Source organism: Giraffa tippelskirchi, chromosome 4 (assembly GCF_054371585.1).
Source record: "Giraffa tippelskirchi isolate mGirTip1 chromosome 4, T2T-mGirTip1v1.2.pri, whole genome shotgun sequence".
Lineage (NCBI taxonomy): Eukaryota > Metazoa > Chordata > Mammalia > Artiodactyla > Giraffidae > Giraffa > Giraffa tippelskirchi.
In genome coordinates this window covers 19004197-19024046 of record NC_137278.1, presented here as the reverse complement: position 1 = coordinate 19024046, position 19850 = coordinate 19004197, and the positions used below count along the sequence as shown (strand labels likewise).

Sequence of the window (19850 nt, the reverse complement as noted above, 5' to 3'; positions counted from 1 at the left end):
GTGTCTGTACAGCACATGTGAGAAGCAACCGTGTGTTCACCAGGAGGGAACCACTGAGATGATCTCTGGGACACAGCTGCCGCGAGATGCGGGGTCCTGCCGGAGCTGGTGGGAACCGTGAGCATGTGGTGAGCTACTGTCTGTGCAAAGAGCAAACCAAACTTTGTGCACACGCATACCTACCTGCATATACAGAAACTTCTGGAAGAACTGACAAAGAGACGTGGCAGGAAAATGGAGGGCCCGAGGAGGTGAGTGGAGACTGACTTCATACGCACATTTACATGTGTCTATTGCTGACTTTAAAGGCATTACATAAAATATGCCTCCCAGGTGAGGAAACAGAGAAAAAATCCTCAGTTATGTGGCTCCTTTGACTGTGTGGATCACAATAAACTGTGGAAAATTCTGAAAGAGATGGGAATACCAGACCATCTGACCAGTCTCTTGAGAAACCTGTATGCAGGTCAGGAAGCAACAGTTAGAACTGGACATGGAACAACAGACTGGTTCCAAATAGGAAAAGGAGTACGTCAAGGCTGTATATTGTCACCCTGCTTATTTAACTTATATGCAGAGTACATCATGAGAAACGCTGGGCTGGAAGAAACACAAGCTGGAATCAAGATTGCCAGGAGAAATATCAATAACCTCAGATACGCAGATGACACCACCCTTATGGCAGAAAGTGAAGAAGAACTAAACAGCCTCTTGGTGAAGGTGAAGGAGGAGAGTGAAAAAGTTGGCTTAAAGCTCAACGTTCAGAAAACTAAGATCATGGCATCTGGTCCCATCACTCCATGGGAAATAGATGGGGAAACAGTGGAAACAGTGTCAGACTTTACTTTTTTGGGCTCCAGAATCACTGCTGATGGTGACTGCAGCCATGAAATTAAAAGATGCTTACTCCTTGGAAGGAAGGTTATGGCCAACCTAGATAGCATGTTTAAAAGCAGAGACATTACTTTGCCAACAAAAGTCCGTCTAGTCAAGGCTATGGTTTTTCCAGTGGTCATGTATGGATGTGAGAGTTGGACGGTGAAGAAAGCTGAGCGCCGCAGAATTGATGCTTTTGAACTGTGGTGTTGGAGAAGACTCTTGAGAGTCCCTTGGACTGCAAGGAGATCCAATCAATCCATCCTAAAAGAGATCAATCCTGGGTGTTCATTGGAAGGTTTGATGTTGAAGCTGAAGCTCCAATACTTTGGCCACCTCATGCGAAGGGTTGACTCATTGGAAAAGACCCTAATGCTGGGTAGGATTGGGGGCGGGAGGAGAAGGGGACGACAGAGGATGAGATGGTTGGATGGCATCACCGACTCGATGAACATGGGTTTGGGTGGACTCCGGGAGTTGGTGATGGACAGGGAGGCCTGGCGTGCTGCAATTCATGGGGTCGCAGAGAGTCGGACACGACTGAGCGACTGAACTGAACTGAACTGAACTGTGCCCATGAGCTGCTGAACAAGGGCCGGAGAGCTTGGTCGGGGGCTTGGGTGGGCTTGACCATGGCCTCCTCAGCAACTTTGCAGGGTGAGGAGGCTCTGACTTGTGCCCACCCAGTTCCGGGGGTTGACGGAGACATCAGAGGCCCTGGGGTCGAGGACTTAACCCCTACCTCTCCCTTGCCCCCTCCCCCACCCCTGCCCACGTGGGGCTCTCTGCCCCGTCTGGGGTCAGCCACCTGGGGCCAAGGTCAGACCTGAGTCTGCACCTAGACCAGCCTGCACTGAGAGCCAAGCCAGAAGCCTGCGGACAGACCGCTGTCCAGGCCTTCGACAGCTCTCCCTAGCTTCCCAACTGACTATCCTTCGTGCTGCACAGGCTCCACTCAGCCTGTCTTCTGTAGCCCTGTGCTCCTCGCACCCCTCACAGTGACCCCAAAGATGATGACCCTGCATGTCTATGCAGACTCCATCCTTCTCTGTCAGGTTTTCTTAGGTTACTCTACTTGCTGGCTGGTCACCCTGTTATTGTATGTGACAACCCAGTCAACAGGGATTCCAAGTCCTGGGCACCAGAAGCCCAGCTGCAGCTTCTGTTTGCTGTGTGTCTCACAGAAAATCAGGTGCCCCTCTGGGCCTCAAGCTCCTCACCTGTCAAATGGGGCAGAGAGAGAAAGCTCAGATACAAATCTGGCCCCAGAGGTTCCTAAACCAGGCTGGGGAATTTGCACACTCAAGCCCAGACGGCCCTCCTGGCCATGGCCACCAGAGGGCAGCAGCGCCTTGTGCTTGAGATTCCTCTGTAGTCCTGCACTGCCACCAAGCTGTCAGGTCCTGCTTCCTTGATGGCTCAGTGGTAAAGACTCAGCCTGCCAATGCAGGAGACATAAAAGATGCACATTGGATCCCTGGGTCCATAAGAGATGCATGTTCGATCCTTGGGTCGGGAAGATCCCCTGGAGGAGGGCATGGCAACCCATTCCAGTATTCTTGCCTGGAGAATTCCATGGACAGAGGAGCCTGGTGGGCTACAGTCCACGGGGTTGCAGTGTCCGACATGACTGAGTAACTAACACTAACATTTAGCCACTCAACAGATGCTGCTGGTAGAGGCCTGACTGTGATAGGAGGGCTGTGGGCACTGGAACGTGGCCCGGCTCAGAGGGAGATCCAGGGCCAGCCACACCAGGTATCTAGGCTCTGAGGCTCCAGACAGCTTGTCCTGGACCAGGCTGCTCCCCCGAAATCCTGAACACAGGTGAAGTCCCAACCGGTGAGCCCAGCCCACATTGCTGCCTCACACCCAGGAAACAGCTGGTGGTCCCCCACAGACTGTGTTCTTACCCCCTGCCTGTACCAGGTGGGTGATGCCCCCACCCTGGGCTCCTGAGGTGCCCACACCATGCCTGGTGACATGGTGGGCCACCCCTCCCACCCTGGCTGTGAAGACAGGCCCTCCTCTCCCCGCACTGACGCGTGGTGGCGTGGGAAGCCAAGGGGCACTGCCCTTATCTCCCCTCACCCACTGACCCGCCCTTGATGCCCAGGCCCAGGTCCTGCTTGTCTCCACACGTTGGGACCTGGGTAGTACCCATGGCTGCTGGTGTGCCCTCCTCCCTGTTTTTGCATGGCCCTGGGGTCCGTGCTCTTCCCACACTGAGGCAGCCCCTACGCTGGGTGCCTGGTCCCACCCTGGCTCTAGCATCCTCTCTGGAGAAGCCGTGAGCTGTTCACAACCCTTGCTCTGAGCTGGAGAGTCAGAGGGGCAGGTCCTGGCCCATAGGTATCCTTACCCTCCCTCAAGGCCCTGTACCCGCCCGCGCCCCCCATCTCCGCCAGCTGACCTGCAGGGTCAAGGGCAGCGCCGTTGGCTCTCTGGGTCCCTGTCGCATGTGTCCAGGGTCATGTGGTTATCAGTGGCCAGGCTGGGACCTGTCCCTCTGCCTCTGTGTCCAGGGCCCACTGGGTGCAGTTTCAGACCATAGGTGGGCCCTCAATACTGACTTTTTAAAAAATTAATTTAATATTTTGGTGGTGCTGGGTCTTTGTTGCTACTCAGGCCTCCTCTCGTTGCAGCGGGCAGGGGGGGCATCTCGTTGAGGGGGCTTCTCTTGTTGTCGGGCTCAGCAGTTGTGGCACGCGGGCTTAGTTGCTCGGCGGCATGTGGAATCCTCCCAGGCCAGGGATCGAACCCATGTCTCCTGCATTGGCAGGTAGATTCCTATCCACTGTACCACTGCAGAACTCCCCAACACTGACTCTTCATTCATTCACTCACTCATTCAGAACTTCTAGGTTTTTTTTGCCTTTTTTTTAAAATTTATTTTCTATTTTTTAACTTTACAAGGTTGTATTTGTTTTGCCGTACATTGACATGAATCCACCATGGGTGTTCATGTTTTCCCCTTCCAGAACCCCGCTTCCACCTCCCTCCCCATCCCATCCCTCTGGGTCATCCTGGTGCACCAGCCCCAAGCACCCTGTATCATGCATTCAACCTGGACTGGCGATTCGTTTCACTGCTCAGCTTGTGGGATCTCATGACCTCAACCAGGGATCGAAGCCAGGCTGCTGCAGTGAAGGCCCGGAGTCCTAACCATGAGACAACCCAAGGGAACACCCTGAGAAGCTAATGCCAAGCTAGGCTGGGCACTGGCTCTGGGGAGGGGGAGGGGTGAACTGCGAGGTCAGTTCAAAGGCAAGAGCGCTGTGAGCGAGGCAAGTGTGGGCACTGTGAGGGGTACCCGGGAGGGGTGGGGTGACCTTCTGGAAGAAAGTTTTCTGCTTCATTGGCATACAGTCTTGGGAAAGGCAGGTGTGTGGGTGTGCACGACGTTCACGGAGGCCACAAGCTGGGGCCAGGGGCCAGAGCTGCCCCGACTGTGAAAGCAGCCCGGGCCATCTGGGAGCAGGGGGCTCAGGTCCCTCCCCCACCCACCTGGAAGGAGCTGCAAGGCTGGCACCCAACATGGCCTCATGCTGGTCCCCAGGGGCCACTCGCCGCTGCTGACTCATGCCAGATGCACGGGGCCCTCGACACCCAGTGTCTACGTGGGTTGTGCCTAGTGCATGCGTCCATGGCACTGCCCTGCAGGACAGACACACATCCCACACTGGACCCCTGAGTCCCACCAAGCCCTGCCTGCAGAAACCACACTGCCTGTCGCCCTGCACACACACACACACACACACACACACACACACACACACACACACACACACACACGGTGAAAGGAGCAGTCGGGGGTGGGGGGAAAGATAACCTGACTGGTTCTCCTTCTGCCACTAACTTCCTGGGACCCGAGGGGTATGGCTGGTTCCTAAGGGAGTCCCCGAGTCAGTGACGGGCCTGTGGGTGGTCCCTTCCCTTCCCTGGGGCAGGTCCTCATCACCTACGACTCCCTAAGGAACCACCCTGACTTCTGTGAGCTTCTGTTGGGGCAGGGCCCACCAGGACCCCAGATCCACATCCTTCCCATTTGTGTGGAAGCAAAGGGATGGCTACTTTATGTTCATGTGACTGGGTCGTGGGTGTCCTGACGGGTGCTTCGACGCTATTCTGAGTGTGTCTGTGAGGGTGTTTCTGGATGAGGTTAACACTACGTTAGCAGACAGTACCGTAGGGTCCCCACCATGGTGAGGACCTCATCCAAAGGGCTGACTAGAACAAAAGGCTGAACTGAGACTCTGTTCTCTGCCTGGTGGTCTTGGGCTGGGACGACAGGCTCTTGCCTTCAGACCCGGACTGGAACACATGCCGTCGGCTCTCCTGGGTCTCCAGCTGGCAGGTCTTGGGAGCATTCAGCCCCCATAATCCTATCAGCCAGTTCCTTATAATGCCTCTCTCTTTCCTGTCCCCCCACCCCAACACCGCCACCCATATATGTGAATATGTTTTCAGAGGGAGGCGCTTCCCTGGTGGTTCAGTGGTAAAGAACCCACATGTAGGAGACATGGGGTTCAAATCCTGGGTCAGGAAGATCCCCTGGAGAAGGAAATGAAAACCCACTCCAATATTCTTGCCTGGGAAATCCCATGGACAGAAGGAGCCTGGCAGGCTACAGTCCATTGTTGCTGCTGTTACTGAGTTGCTCAGTTGTGTCCGACTCTTTGTGACCCCATGAACTGCAGCACGCCAGGCTTCCCTGTTCTTCACTATCTCCTGGAGTTTGCACAAACTCAAGTCCATTGAATCGGTGACATCTTCCAACCATCTCATCCTCTGTTGCCCCCTTCTCCTCCTGCCCTTAATCTTTCCCAGCATCAAAGTCTTTTCCAATGAGTCTGGTCTTCGCATCAGGTGGCCAAAGTGTCAGGGCTTCAGCTTCAGCATCAGTACTTCCAATGAATATTCAGGGTTGATTTCCTTTAGGATCAGTCCATGGGGTTGCAAAAGTGACTTAGCGACTAAACAACACTACCAAGGGAGAGACACTCTGTTGTCTGTTTCTGTGGCAAACCCTGTACCTGCGGTCACTCCCATCTATGCCTCGTTGCTGGGCAATATCCCGTTAGTAGCACTGCAGCCTCCCCTGCACCCCTTATCAAGGCACCATCAGGTGTGGCCTCGTGGTAGCAAGCTGGGTCCACCTGGCCCCAGGTCACCTGGCCTCCCGCTCTCATCCCATCCCTGCGGACACTGCCCATCAAGGTTTGGACTTGGTGATGCCATTGACCGCAAAGGCACAGGGTCAGACGGGGCTCACACTATCACAGGCGTGGAGTCCTAACAGATATTAAGATGACTAAAAACAGCGAAACAGCCAACGTCCCTGCTGTGGGGCAGCCTACACACTATGCCCACTTACCTCGATCACCTGCCTTTCTCCAGGTGAGACTCGAGAGTGGTGGTCCCCTGGCCCGCGGGCGGGTGTGACGGACACTGGAACCAGAACCCCAGTTCTGTCCCCTCTTCCTGGTGCCACGCCCCCTGGGGGAGGGGCCCTCATCACCTTGGGCACCTCCAGGCACCTCACACTCCAGGTCAAGGCACCAAGAAGTGAGGCTGGCCGGGGTGAGGCAGGCGGGAGAATTTTGGAAAGTTCTCTTCCCTTTTAAGGAAGAAATAAGCCAGGGCCACTTCTTGTCCTGTCTTGGAAGGCTCCCGTGTCAGCCGCACTTACCTTGCAGGGACCCCAAGGATTCAAAGGTGTGGACAGAAGCTGCCTCAGAGGCCAGGGGCGAGGCAGTGGGGCAGTGGAAGGAACTAAGACATCCTCAGTGATGCCCCCCAGATGTGGCATCAGCCAGGCCGACAAGGCATGGGACTTGCGGGCACGTGGTGCCCACCTCCCCACAGTTAAGGCCCCTTCTGCTGTTTCTGAGGCCAGAAGCATCTTGATGGCCACAGCCTGAGAAACCAGGTCTGCCCGCCCTCCCGGCCGGTGTGGATGCCTCGGGTCTCCGCCCTGTCATCACTGGGGATGTGCAGTCTCACGACCTTGCTGACTAAACCAAGGGGCTGGGCTAGGGGTGGGGGGCAGGGAAGCTGGGGGGAGGCAGGGAGGGAGGAGGAAGCCTGGCCATCAAACCCGCCAAGAACAGTCATGTTTTATTTCCACGTATTTCTTGGCATTAGGCAGAGATCGAAGGAGAGGTTGCACGGGATTTATAGACACAGTGACGGCAGCAGGGACACAGGAGTGGCCCAGTTTATAATGAGCAGCTGGACCCACGGAGGCCACCTGTCCGGAGAGCACTCAGGTCACGGCAGCTGAACGGGGCCTCTCGAGGGCCAACACAAGACTCGGACAACTCCCATTTATTTGATCATTTTAATACAGGAAATGCCAGACCAATCAACAGGGAGGACAAACTTCACAGAGACACCTGCGTTCATGACACGGATGGGAGGGTCTCCACGGCTCTGGGCATGCATGCATGTCCTTTGGAGAAGGGCAGATTGAGGGCATAAATACCACAAAATAACCAGGCTCGGTGGGGCCAGGGTGGGGGGGATCACAGGCCACGAGAGAACCACGCTTCAAAGGCAATCGAGGCATTAAATATGGAACCTACACGTTACATTTCACTTCACCATAGATATAATTTATATATTAAAAGAAAGGAGACCACGGCATATATACGTGCAAGCAGTTTTGGTCGGAGGAAACGAACGAGCTGGGTGGAGCCATGCACAGGGAGGGCTTGCCCGTCTCCTCTCCCTCTGTTCTTGTCCCCATCTTTCCCACAGTCACCTGCCATCACGGATCAATCGGCTGGCCTTGGCGCGATCTCAGAAAGTCCCACCGGTATCCTTGGCGTGTCCTCGGGGCTCCCTGTGGGCAGGGAGGTGCCCCGGAAGTGAGGACACCTCAAGCCCTGCGTGTAAACACATCGCCCTGGAGGGACCGGGGCGGGGCGAGGGGGCAGGAGGAGGCCAGGTGAGGAGGCGGGCGCAGCCGCCAGGCAGGCAGGTGCAGCAACGTGTTGCTTGGCCACCCCGGGAGAGCAGGGATGATTGAGGAGGCATCCACTTTTGCAAGCAAAGCTTAAATGGCAAGACAAGCCTGTGTTTCTCTGCACTGTCCAGACGCCAACCCCTTAGAACTGACTCGCACTGCTGGGGTCACACTGCAACAACCGGACGATGGACGGGTCGCTCTTGGCGCCTTTAATGAATTCTTCCAGGGACAGCTTGCCTGCGGGGAGGAGGACAGGAGAAACAGGAGTTAGCCAGTGCTTGCTGTTTGCCACCCTAGGGAGAACATGCCGACAGCTCCTGGGTCGGGGAAGCCTCCTAGGGTCCAAGTCTCAAGCCCTCCTGGAGCTGGACGCTGTCCAGGCTCCATGCGCTTCGAGGGCATTTCTGGAAAAACCCGTTTGGCTTTCACTGATCACTGGTGATGCTTCTCCCAGGATACATACAGATACGGGAGGGACCTAGGTTTGAAGCAGACCCTGCATTCTGGCAACCTGTGCCTTGGGGAACCTCCGTCTTGCCTCTGCAGCTGTAAAACCAAATAGAGCCAGTGACCCCAACACAGCAGCTTGGGGCCAGGCCCAGCACACTGGCGGGTGCTTAGCTCTGCCTCCACAGGCAAGCAATCCACCTCTCCACGTCCCAGGGTCTTCATCTGTGTGTGGGGATCACAGCCACGCCTGTCTCAAAGGCGTGAACTCCCCCAGAGCATCCCCAACAGGAGACTAAACCACCCCAGACTAAGGGATGGATTGGGAAGGGGAGCAGTCATCCCCCTAGCAGAAAAGGAGGCTCCTGGGATGATGCAGAAGGCTACTGGGCTTTTTGATTGTTCATACAGTTAACAGGGACTTTACCCCGACCACTCAGGGCAAGGGGCTTCTCTTGTGGCTCAGCTGGTAAAGAATCTGCCTGCAGTACTGGAGACCCAGGTTCGATCCCTGGGTCAGGAAGATCCCCTGGAGAAGGAAATGGCAGCCCACTCCAGTATCCTTGCCTGGAAAATCTCATGGACAGAGGAACCTGGTGCGCTGTAGTCCATGGAGGTTGCAAAGAGTCAGGCATGACTGAGTAATTAACACTCACTTACTCAGGGCAAGGAGCTAATGAAAGCACTGGCCTCTCCTCTGGGCAGAAAGTGGGGCTGGCAAGGGGCTGGGGGCCCCCGAGTACAGTCTGTCCTGCAGCCATCGGGGTGCTCCTGATGCTCCGCCAGACTCAGGACACAGGGCCTCAGAGACTACCTGTGCTTTCCGAGGGGGGGGCCAGGAAGGTGGGAAGGGTGTGGGGCAGACTCCAGAGAAGGACGAGGGCCAAACTCTGCACACCCCTGCTTCACTCTTCTCTCCTCCAACATCGCCTCTCCCGCCCCCTCCCCAAGCTTCAGGGCTGATCACAGGGCTCACAGGAGAAGTGCGGGCCCTGGTTCACGGACAGCCTAGGAAGATGCACAGAGCTGAGAGGTCAGAGCGGATCCTCTGGATCCTCACAACCACAAGAGACTGAATTATTATCCCCATTTCACAGAAGAGTAAACCAAGGTTCGGAAAAGCCAAGACTGATGGAACAGGTCTATTGAACCCAAAGCCTGTGCCTTGCTACCCTGGAGGGTGGAAGACATGTTTTGAATCTGCCCAAAGGCCACGCCAGGCGCAAGGCCGTCTTGTCTTACATTGATCGTGTTTTGAAAACTGTCTCCATGGGTTGATGTGCCGGCAGCCCCACCGCACCCTTCCCTAGCTGGCTCAGTCCTTTGCCTTCATCTGCAAACTGCACTTTAAGGTTTGGCCAGGGGGTGGGGTGGTGGGGGGCTTTCCTGTGCATTAGCTTATTTTCAACCCCCAAGCACAGTGCAGCGGGTATTTTCTCTTTTTCTTTTCTAAATGCTGCATTTCTTTATCCTTCAAAAGCAAATCCAATATGGCTCTGGCGCTGCAGTTCGTGCGGATCCATCCTGTTTCATGGTTACCCTCCCTGGCGTGGACCCTGAAGAAGCTCACGGCCAAGGCAGAGAAGGAAACACAGGGCACGTCCTCCCTGCCAGGCCCCCACAGCTGCCGACCGCCCCCCGCCCCCCGGAACCCACCACTTCTGCTGTGGTGTGGTCCCAGCGAGGCTGGCACAGCTGCTGCAGGCCAGCACCTCCCAACAGAGTCGCCGGGGCCACTGGGGCCTGGAGGAGGGATGGTGGGGTCCATCCAGCCATCTACCACCCAGGACACCGGATCCCAACCCCTCGGGGGCCCAGGTGCCATGGGCACATCTGCCTCTTCTCCCCTGGAACATGCCCACGGGCCCACAGTCTCCCCATTCTAGAAGCAAAGAGACTACCACTCAGGGGGCAGGACACTGGCCCAGGTGCTCCTGGACTCTGAAGCCCAGCTCTCAGCATGGCTGCACTGGCCAGGGGTGGGCTGGGCAAGCTCCCAGAAACTGTGGGGAAGGGCCCCAAACGCTTCTCTGCTCCCACCAGTGTGGCACAGACATGTGGAGGTCCTACCGTCATTGTTGGTGTCCATCTGCCTGAAGATCTTGTCTGTGCGTTTCTCCGGCGTGGACTCGTCCTCCGGCATCTTCATCACGGAGGACACCATTTTATATATCGCCTGCAAAGGGGCACACAGATGCGTGTGCTTAGAGGTTCCGGGTGCTCCAGGGGGGATGGAGCACAGGCCTGATCTGCCCCCCCCACCCTCACCCATGGCAGGAGGAGAGGCCGGGCTGCTCACCAGCTTCAGGACCCTCCCCAGCTGGAATGTTCCAGGGCTTTTCCCAATAGCATGCATGCATATTGCAGACAGCACGTGAGCAAAAGGAAGCCAGCCTCATTTATGTGAGGTTCAAGAACACGTGAAATGACTCACTGTGACAGTGGCAAGACTGGGGCTGTCTGGGGGCGGGAGGTGGGACAGCTCTCAGGCCTTCTGGGGGGGCTGGGGACGCTCCCTAACTCACTGGCAGTGACATGGACATATGTCTGCACAGTGCATCACGCGGCACACTTAGCCACAAATATTTGACAACGGGATTGCTGTACCTCAGTGAGAAGCAAAAAAAGACAGCCGCTGAAACTCACGGGGAAACCATATCACCAGTCCCAGAAAGGACAGGCCCGGGGCCCATGGGTCTCTCCAGCAGGACCGAGAACTTTCTCTTCAGGACACTGCTGTCCAGGGGCTCAGCACCACACAGCCCATCTCCATCCAAGAGTCCAGGCACAGTGGTGTGTGCGTGTGTGTATGTGCATCATTGTGTGTGTGTGTCCGTGTCCAGAGGGCCATGATGAAGCTGGTGACCAGCAGCTCATCAGAGTAACATGAGAGCGGGAGGGGGCTGTGACATTGGGGGATTCTCTGCAGAAATGGCTTGACTGATACTCTCATTCCTCAAACAACAGACCAAGAACAGCAGAAACCTGGAAGCTGTAATGTCTTAAGAAGTAGGTTTACAAAACCAAACCAAAAAGAATGACCCCAAGTGAGGCTTCTCGTATCTATTATACTCTGCACTCCTTGGTCCCTCTCCACCTGCAGGCAGGGGTGACCAGGCCTCACTGCACAGCAAGTGTGTCTTTCAGGGCCTCCTGGGACAGGCCCCCCTCCCAGGACAGCTCCAGGCACTCATCCAAGTGGAGAGGAGGCAGAGCCAAGACCCTCCCCGTCTCTGCTGGGCTGTGATGCACTTGGAGCCCAGTCCGTTTTGATGAAGGTGTTGCAGTTGGGCGTCCTGCTTAGCATCTGCCGACGTGGGGGGAAGGTGCTTAGGGTTTGGGAACTTGGTCTGGGGGCCTAGCAGCCAGATCCCATCTGGACAGGAAGGCACCCCTCATGGCTCTCACGGCTCTGCCAAGTCTGTAAGCTTTGGCCCGGCCAGTCTGCTTGGCCAGTGACAGAGGAGGGTAAGGGCCAGCAGGTGGGTCAGGACATTCCCCAGAAGCAGATCTCTTCTTTCCACTACTGCTTGTTACTAAGAGCCAGGATCAACGGCTGAAGGATGGTTTCCCCTGAACCTGTGCTGGTTTATTCTCATGGCATGCAAACCACCTATTTGGGAAACGGGTCAGGCTACTTGCTGCTGATCAAGGAGTTCCTGAGTTTTATATCCTCTGCCTGCGGTTTAGTCCAGAAGTTCCCACCGTGTGGACTAGAGAACACCTCCTCTGAGGAATTCTAGAACTGAGTCCCCAGGCTCCAAGAGTGGGGATGCGGGTGGTGGGGACCCAGGGAGCGGAGACTCTGTGGCTCTCTACCACACACCCAGGAACCCAGGGAAGTGAATAAAACTTGGTTTCTTGCTGGAAAACAGCTTCCCCCGCCAGAGTCGATAGGAGAGAAGAGCTTTCTGAAGTGGTGCTTCCTGGGCCAGAGTTTATTCCGTCACCACTAATGTTTCAGTCTGGCTTTACAATTGCGTGTTCCTGAGGACGTGACAAGCTGTCTGTTGCATTCTTAAATAGGGGGATATGAGAAGGTCTTGGCAGGTGCCTTTCGCAAGTGTCAAGGGTCCTCTCCATTATAATTCTCAGCTCTGTTACTTTGGCCACCTGATTCGAAGAGCCAGCTCATTGGAAAAGACCCTGATGCTGGGAAAGATTGAGGGCAGGAAGTGAAGGGGATGACAGAGGACAAGATGGTATCACTGACTCAATGGACAAGTTTGAACAAACTCTTGAGAGATAGTGAAGGACAGGGAAGCCTAGCATGCTGCCATCCATGGGGTCGCAAAGAGTTGGCCACGACTGAGTGACTGAACAATAACTGGTGACTCTCAAGAAATCACACCCCTGCACCCCCCTCCCCCAACCATACCTAGTCTCAGAGTTTGTGAAATGCAGAGAATGACACCCCTCCCCTTAGAGCTGGCAAGACCACAGCTCATCACCTGCGTGTAGGCCAGGGCTTTTGTACCGCCAATGATCGGTAAACAATGGTCCTTCTCCTGCATTGGCAGGTGGGTTCTTTACCACTAGCTCCACTATAGCTCAGTCGGTAAAGAATCTGCCTGCAATACAGGAGCTGCTGCTGCTGCTAAGTCACTTCAGTCGTGTCCGACTCTGTGCGACCCCATAGACGGCAGCCCACCAGGCTCTGCCATCCCTGGGATTCTCCAGGCAAGAATACTGGAGTGGGTTGCCATTTCCTTCTCCAGTGCATGAAAGGGAAAAGTGGAAGTGAAGTTGCTCAGTCGTGTCAGACTCTTAGCGACCCAATGGACTGTAGCCTACCAGGCTCCTCTGTCCATGGGATTTTCCAGGCAAGAGTACTGGAGTGGGGTGCCATTGCAATACAGGAGACCCGGGTTTAATTCCTGGGTTGGGAAGATCCCCCCGGGAGAAGGAAATGACAACTCACTCCAATATTTTTGCCTCGAGAATCCTATGGACAGAGGAGCCTGCAGGCTACACAGTCCATGGGGTCGCAAGAGTCGGACACGACTTAGCGACTAAACCGCCACTGCCGCCACCTGAGAAGCCCAACAATGGCTCTTCTCATCACTATCTGCAAGCACCCACTGGTCAAGTGACAGCTACTCATTTTCCAAAGGGCAGGAAAGAGGGGCAGGCAGCCACGTAGCCCCAAAGGACCAGAGGCCAGCCGAGGAGTCCAGAGTGGGCGGGGTCTGCCGAGGCCCCACCCCCGGCACCAGCCCCGCCCCCGGCGCACCTGCACGATCTCCAGCATCTCGCTGCGGCTGATGTAGCCGTTGCCGTCGAGGTCGTACATGCTGAAGGCCCACTTGAGCTTCTGCTCCAGCTTGCCCCGCGAGGTCACGCTCAGCGCGATGATGAACTCCCTGAAGTCGATGGTGCCGTCGCCGTTGGTGTCGAAGGTGCGGAAGACGTGCTCGGCGAACTTGGAGGCGTCGCCGTAGGGGAAGAAGTTGGCGTAGATCTTCTTGAACTCGTCCACGGTCAAGTGGCCGGTGGGGCAGTCCTTGAGGAAGCCCTTGTACCACTCCTGCAGCTCGTGGTCCGTGAACTCCGTGTTCTCCCGCAGGTCCTGCAGCACTTCGGGTCGCAGCTTGCTGTTTTGCTTGCCCATGGCTGCCGGCGGGGACACCTGCAAGACAGAGGCCGGGCTGGAGATGGGGTGAGGGGGTACAGGGGAGGGCTCCCCACTACCTACGGCCGCCCAGCGGGACGGAGGACTGTCCCCCGAGTGTCCCCCACCAGTGGCTGGAGAGGCTTGACTCCGGCCATCACGGTGATGAGCTGTCCCCAGCGTGTGTAGGACCCCCTGCAGGGAGGGGGACCCTTAGTCTGTGTACCATGATGAAGGCTGGGTGCTCCAGTGGAGTCAGGACCGGCCGCCTCGCACTGCAAGGCCTATCCTGACCCCCAGAATTGGAAACATGGAGAAAACGGCCACATAAAATCAATGGGAATGAGGCTCTTATCGAGTCCCCAGCAGGGTTTGTACAAGACCGGAGGCTGAAACCCTTCTTCTCATCACCCTCATCAGCTCCCAGCAAAAATGTCACCCTGACTGCAGTCCACACCCTGTGTTCTGAGCATTTCTTTCCTCTTTCAGGCACCACATTCTGATTTTATCCTTAGAACAGGCATCCAGAAACTTTTAAGGAATCCCTTCTTGTTTTGGCCTCTGAGAAACCCTGTGGTTGGGAGCACGGGGTTGTGGGGGGTGTGGATCTGGAATTAGTACCAAGAGGATGTCTCCAGTATGCATAGTAAAGTCCCAGGCAATTGCAGGCATGCAAACGCGTGCTCTCCATGGAGTTTTCCCCTAATGCCTGCACAGAAGACTGACCCTGCATGCATTCTACATCACTTCAGTCGTGTCCGACTCTCTGTGACCCCATGGACTGTAGCCTGCCAGGCTCCTCTGTCCACGGGATTCTCCAGGCAAGAATACGCGAGTGGGTTGCCATATCCTCCTCCAGGGGAGCTTTCCAACTCCAGGATCGAATCCACATCTCCTATGTCTCCTGCATTGCAGGTGGACTCTTTACCACTGAGCCACCAAGGAAGCCCTTTTGAAGCAAACAGAATAGAAAATGAAAACAAAGGGTTTTCTGGCTTCCCTGGTGGCTCAGCGGTAAAGAATCCCCCTGCCAATGCAGGAGACACAAGTTCGATCCCTGGTCAGGGAAGATCGCTCATGCCACAGAGCAACTAAGCCCGTGCGCCACAACTACTGAGCTTGTGCTCTAAAGCCAGGAGCTGTGACTACTGAGTCCACCTACCCCAGCTACTGCAGCCTGTGTGCTCTAGAGCCCACAACAAGAGAAGCCCGAGCACCACACCTAGAGAGTAGATCCTGCAACTAGAGAGAAGCTGGAGCAGCAATGAAGACCCAAATAGCCAAACATAAATACAATTATAAAAAACACACAAAGGGTTTTCCACCCCTTGCCCCAGAGGTAACCACCTTGAACTGCTTTTTTTTTTTTAACATCTTATCATCTTAAAAATGCTAAAAAAAAAAAAGATGATAAGATGTTAAAAAAAAAAAAAAAAGCGTCTGCCTACAATGCAGGAGACCTGGGTTCCCTGGGACAGGAAGATCTCCTGGAGAAGGAAATGGCAACCCACTCCAGGATTCTTGCCTGGAAAATCCCATGGATGGAGAAGCCTGGTAGGCTACAGTCAATGGGGTCGCAAAGAGTCGGACACGACTGAGCGTCTTCACTTTCACTTTTCATCTTAAAAAAATTTTTTTTGGCCACACTGTGCAGCATGGGGTATTTAGTACCCAACTAGGGGACTGAACCTGAGCCCCCTGAACTGGGAGCAGAGTCTTAACCACTGGACCGCCAGTGAATTCCCTTGAACTGCTTCTTAACATTTATGAATCCTAAACATTATGTACCGAATCCCCATTAGGAAAGATAGTCAATGCAGTTCACATATTTTCCCTAGCAATTCCTCTTTCTTCAGTCTTCTCCCAGGTTTTATTAATTTTATACATGTCACTGTTTTTACTTTACGACTTTAAGTTTACATACATTTAAATTTACAGAAATTTAAATTATAGAAAAATTCCTTCTCTAACCACCAGGTGTGTGTGGGGGGGCTTTGGGAATATCTTTCAAAACTACAAACATGTTGCCATGGACACAGCAACCTCACTTATAGAAACACATCTAGAGATGCTCCCACCCGTGCAAATAGCTTGTGTACAGCACAACCACTTCCAGGCTTCCCCAGTGGCTCAAAGGTAAAGAGTCCACTTGCAGTTCAGAAGACACAGGAGACTCCGGCTTGATCCCTGGGTCGGGAAGATCTGGAGGAGGGCATGGCAACCCACTCCAGTATTCTTGCCTGGAGAGTCCCATGGACAGAAGAGCCTGGTGAGCCATAGTCCACGGGGTCTCAAAGAGTCAGACATGACTAAAGCGAGGTAGCACAGCACACAGACCACTGCCTGCACTATTGTCTGTAATAATGAACAACCCAGGCATCTGTCATTGTGACCAATGCAAAATAACCTTCAAGATGTATTTTGAGTGAAAAGAAAAGTTGCAGAACAGCATACAGAGTTTGCTACTGTTTGTGAAAAAAAGAGAAAATCTATGGGTGTTGTTCATATTCAGAATGACCTCTTGGGAAATGATAACATTGGACACAGAAAGAGAGATGGCTGATAGACAAAGGTCACATGGCGAGTTTTTACCGTAAATCTTTTTGTAACTTCAAATGTGGAACTCTGTGTAGTTTTATTCAAAAAAATAAACACATAAGAATCCAGCAACATGACAGGGATCTCTTGATTCTCTGGGAGATTAAGTTATTAATCCCCCTTTTAATCTCCCTCTCCTCCCCTCCCCCTTCCACATCCGCTTCTGTCCTGCATGGGAACATGACTTTCACAGGGTCAGGGTTTACCCTCTCCACTTTCCGTTCCGCTTTACCTATTGGTTGATCCTCGTAAGTGGAAACCAGCAAGTCACTGTGTAACTTGGTTGTCAGTTTCCAATGGCCCCCAGCGCCTTCCACCCCCCGCAACCCTACTCCCACCCCTGGGCTCCCAGACTCAACCTAAGACGCCCTGCAGATTGCACATGTCCACCTCCATATTTCCTGCACTAAAAGGCTGATCTGTGATCCTTTGCTCAGTTTAGCTGTTCTCAAGGCTTTGTATTTGCCATGCTCCTCTCAGTTGTAATTCTCCTAGCCAGCGTCTGCAGGGAGGGAGAGGAGTGGTTTGTCTCAGATGTCTCTCCTTCTGCCTCCCACCTTTGGCTTCCAAGGCAGCCATCCATGTGCAGAGGGGGCTGCGATGTGGAGGGTCTCACCGCACCCACCCACCCTCGCTCTTCACTCCTTCCGCTGAGACCCGAGGCCGTTCTGCCAGCAGCATCCGTCCACGTGTCCAGAGAGGCCGGCGGAGGAGGGCCAGCTGTCACGGACTGAACTGCTCCCCACAAATTCACACGCTGACCTCCTAATTCCTGGACCTCAGGATGTGGCTGTATTTGGAGACAGAACCCTCAGAGAGATCATTAAGATAAATGAGGCCATGGGAATTCCCTGGCAATGGTGAGGACTCTACACTTCCCCTGCAAGAAGGGGGCAAGAGTTTGATCCCTGGTTGGGGAACTAAGTTCCCATATGGTGTGGTGCGGCCAAAAGAATTTAAAAACCAATCTGACCGGTGCCCTTGAATAGAGGAGCTTGAACAGACCCAGAGGAAAAGCCACGTGAGGACACAGGGAGAAGATGGCTGTCAATGGGCCAACGAGAGAGGCATCAGAAGGAACCAGACCTGCTGACATCTGATCTCAGACATTCAGCCTCCCGGAACTGTGAGAGAATAAATTTCTGTTTTTGAAGCTGTCCAGTGTACAGTGCTAAGACAGCTGCCCAGGGAATTGAGCTGATAACACGTGACATCAGTGTCCGTGGGGCAGAACCCCGTGCTGGGGGCCGTGCGGTTTCCAAAGGCTTAACTCCCGACCTGCCGGCATTGGGGACAACCTCAAGAAGGTCCATGGACGTGGGACACTTTTGTTTTTAATCAGACACCTCGCCTGCATCCATCCCGCTTCACCAGGGAGGAAGCTGACCAGGAGGCTCTGGAGGTGAAGCCAGCCCTCGGACCCGATCGTCTGGTCCTGTCTCACAACTTCCTGGGGGCAGCTGGGGGAGGACGGTCCTGGGGAGGGTGGGATGACAACCTGGGCACGAACATGGCCTTCTTGGCCGCCTTTGATAGTCAACCCACATCCTTTCCCTAAAGCATTCCTTCTCTTTTCATCATGGAAACGAGCCACCTTCTGGGAAGCTCTGGGCTCTGGGAGCTCAGGGTCAGTCCTTTCATATCTTTTTTTTTTTGGCTGCACGGCACAACCAGCTGGATCTTAGTTCCCTGAGCCTGGATCGAACCCTGGGCCCTGGCAGTGAAGGCACCGAGCCCTAAACACTGGGCGGCCATCGAATTCCCAGGATCGGTCCCTTCAGAATCCATTCCCCTCAGTGAAAACCAAACCGCCGCTCAGAGCCACGGCATCAGATGGCCTCAGAATGTGTCGGTGATCTGTATTCTTTAAGATCCACAGGATGCCAAACTGCTAACTCCTCCTCCGCCTGATGTAACAAATGTTTATGGAGAGGAAGGGGCCATATCAGGAATGGGACATGGAGGGTCAACACAGCTGCTAGGAGGTGACGGTCAGGGGCTAGGAGGTGACGGCTGGGGGCTCCGAGGTCTGCCTGGGGAAGCTTCAGCTTTCCCAGCCCTTCTCATGTGTCCCTGCAGGCAGACATGTGAGGCTTCAGAGTCCTCTTCCCTCCCTGAGCCTGGCACCAAGAGGGCATCAGTGTGGGGGGGTGGGTCTTCCTGCTGTGCTGGTGGTGGTCCTGGTTGTGTACACACACCTGCTAACTCTGGAGGTAAGTAAGTGTGTTAATCACTCAGTCGTGTCTGACACTTTGTGACCCCATGGACTGTAGCCCACCAGGCTCCTCTGTTCATGGAATTCTCCAGGCAAGAATACTGGAGACGGTTGCCATTTCCTTCTTCAGGGGATCTTCCTGACCCAGGGATTGAACCCAGGCTTACCGCACTGCAGGCAGATTCTTTACTGTCTAAGACACCAGGGAAGCGGTTTCTGGCAAAGCTGGCATTCCAGCAGAGCCTGGATATGTCCCGGCCCCTCCGGGGGAAGCAATGCAGGGGGTCCTTCCTGAGGGTTCTGGGGCTCACGGGATGGCAGGACTCTGAGATGGGCATATCAGGCATGGATCCTGCCTTTGAACAGGGTTCCTGAAGGCCGGAGCACATGGGAGGCAGGAGACGCACTCACACTGGTCCACTGCAGCATCAAAAACCCCACCACAGTCATTCTAACTGCAGCCACAGTTCTTCAAGCACTCAAGCCGGGCCAGGGGCTGTGCAGACCATTTTATCAGTGGTGAAACCGAGGCCTGGGGGCAGTAAGTAACTTTCCCTGGGTCCCATGGCTGCTGGAGCTGGGATGTGACCAGGATGTGACCAGGAATCCGTCTTTAGCTTGACCACATCAAGCTCAACAATCGACCTTGAACCCTGGGAGGTGGGCAGGGCAGACCTGACACTCCCAGCTGTACAGAAAAGAAAAGCAAGGTGGGGAGAATTTGAGGGATGTGTTTAGGAAACAAAAAAGATAAATTTTACTTCGGGGGGAAAACTATCAAGAAACCGTGGGTGGAAAAACATGTTTTCCTGTCATTGTCTTGAAGGTTGAGTGAGTAATCTGCGGCTGTCAAAGTCAGGGCTGATAGGCGACCACATTTTTTAGGACAGTGTGGCAGGAATCCATCACTGAGTTTCCAGTCTCCTTTAGGGAGACCTCATGGCTGTGAAGTAGGGCCCCACCCCCGGCCTCTGCTTTGATTTCTTGACCACACTCAGTCAGCTGAATTAAAGGGCTGACTTAGAGCGTTAACCCTTTAAAAGTCAGTAGCATGAACTTTTGCCATAGGATACTGAACAATGAACTCTCCAGATCGGTAGGTGACCAATATGCTACTGGAGATCAGTGGA

General features: G+C 54.5%; 1 protein-coding gene across 11 annotated transcripts in view; it reads right to left on the bottom strand.

Moving 5' to 3' along the window:
- Window positions 1-7205: 7205 nt before the first annotated feature.
- HPCAL1 (hippocalcin like 1) overlaps window positions 7206-19850 on the bottom strand; it is a 115103-nt gene continuing 102458 nt past the window's right edge. For all 11 annotated transcript variants that reach the window (XM_081596485.1, XM_081596487.1, XM_081596484.1 and 8 more), the window contains 3 exons: window positions 13530-13925; window positions 10367-10472; window positions 7206-8086 (listed from right to left, as the gene is read on the bottom strand). In XM_081596485.1, the coding sequence (XP_081452611.1) occupies window positions 7989-8086; window positions 10367-10472; window positions 13530-13907 (582 nt within the window). In that variant the 5' untranslated portion in view covers window positions 13908-13925 and the 3' untranslated portion in view covers window positions 7206-7988. The remainder of the gene's footprint in view (window positions 8087-10366; window positions 10473-13529; window positions 13926-19850) is intronic.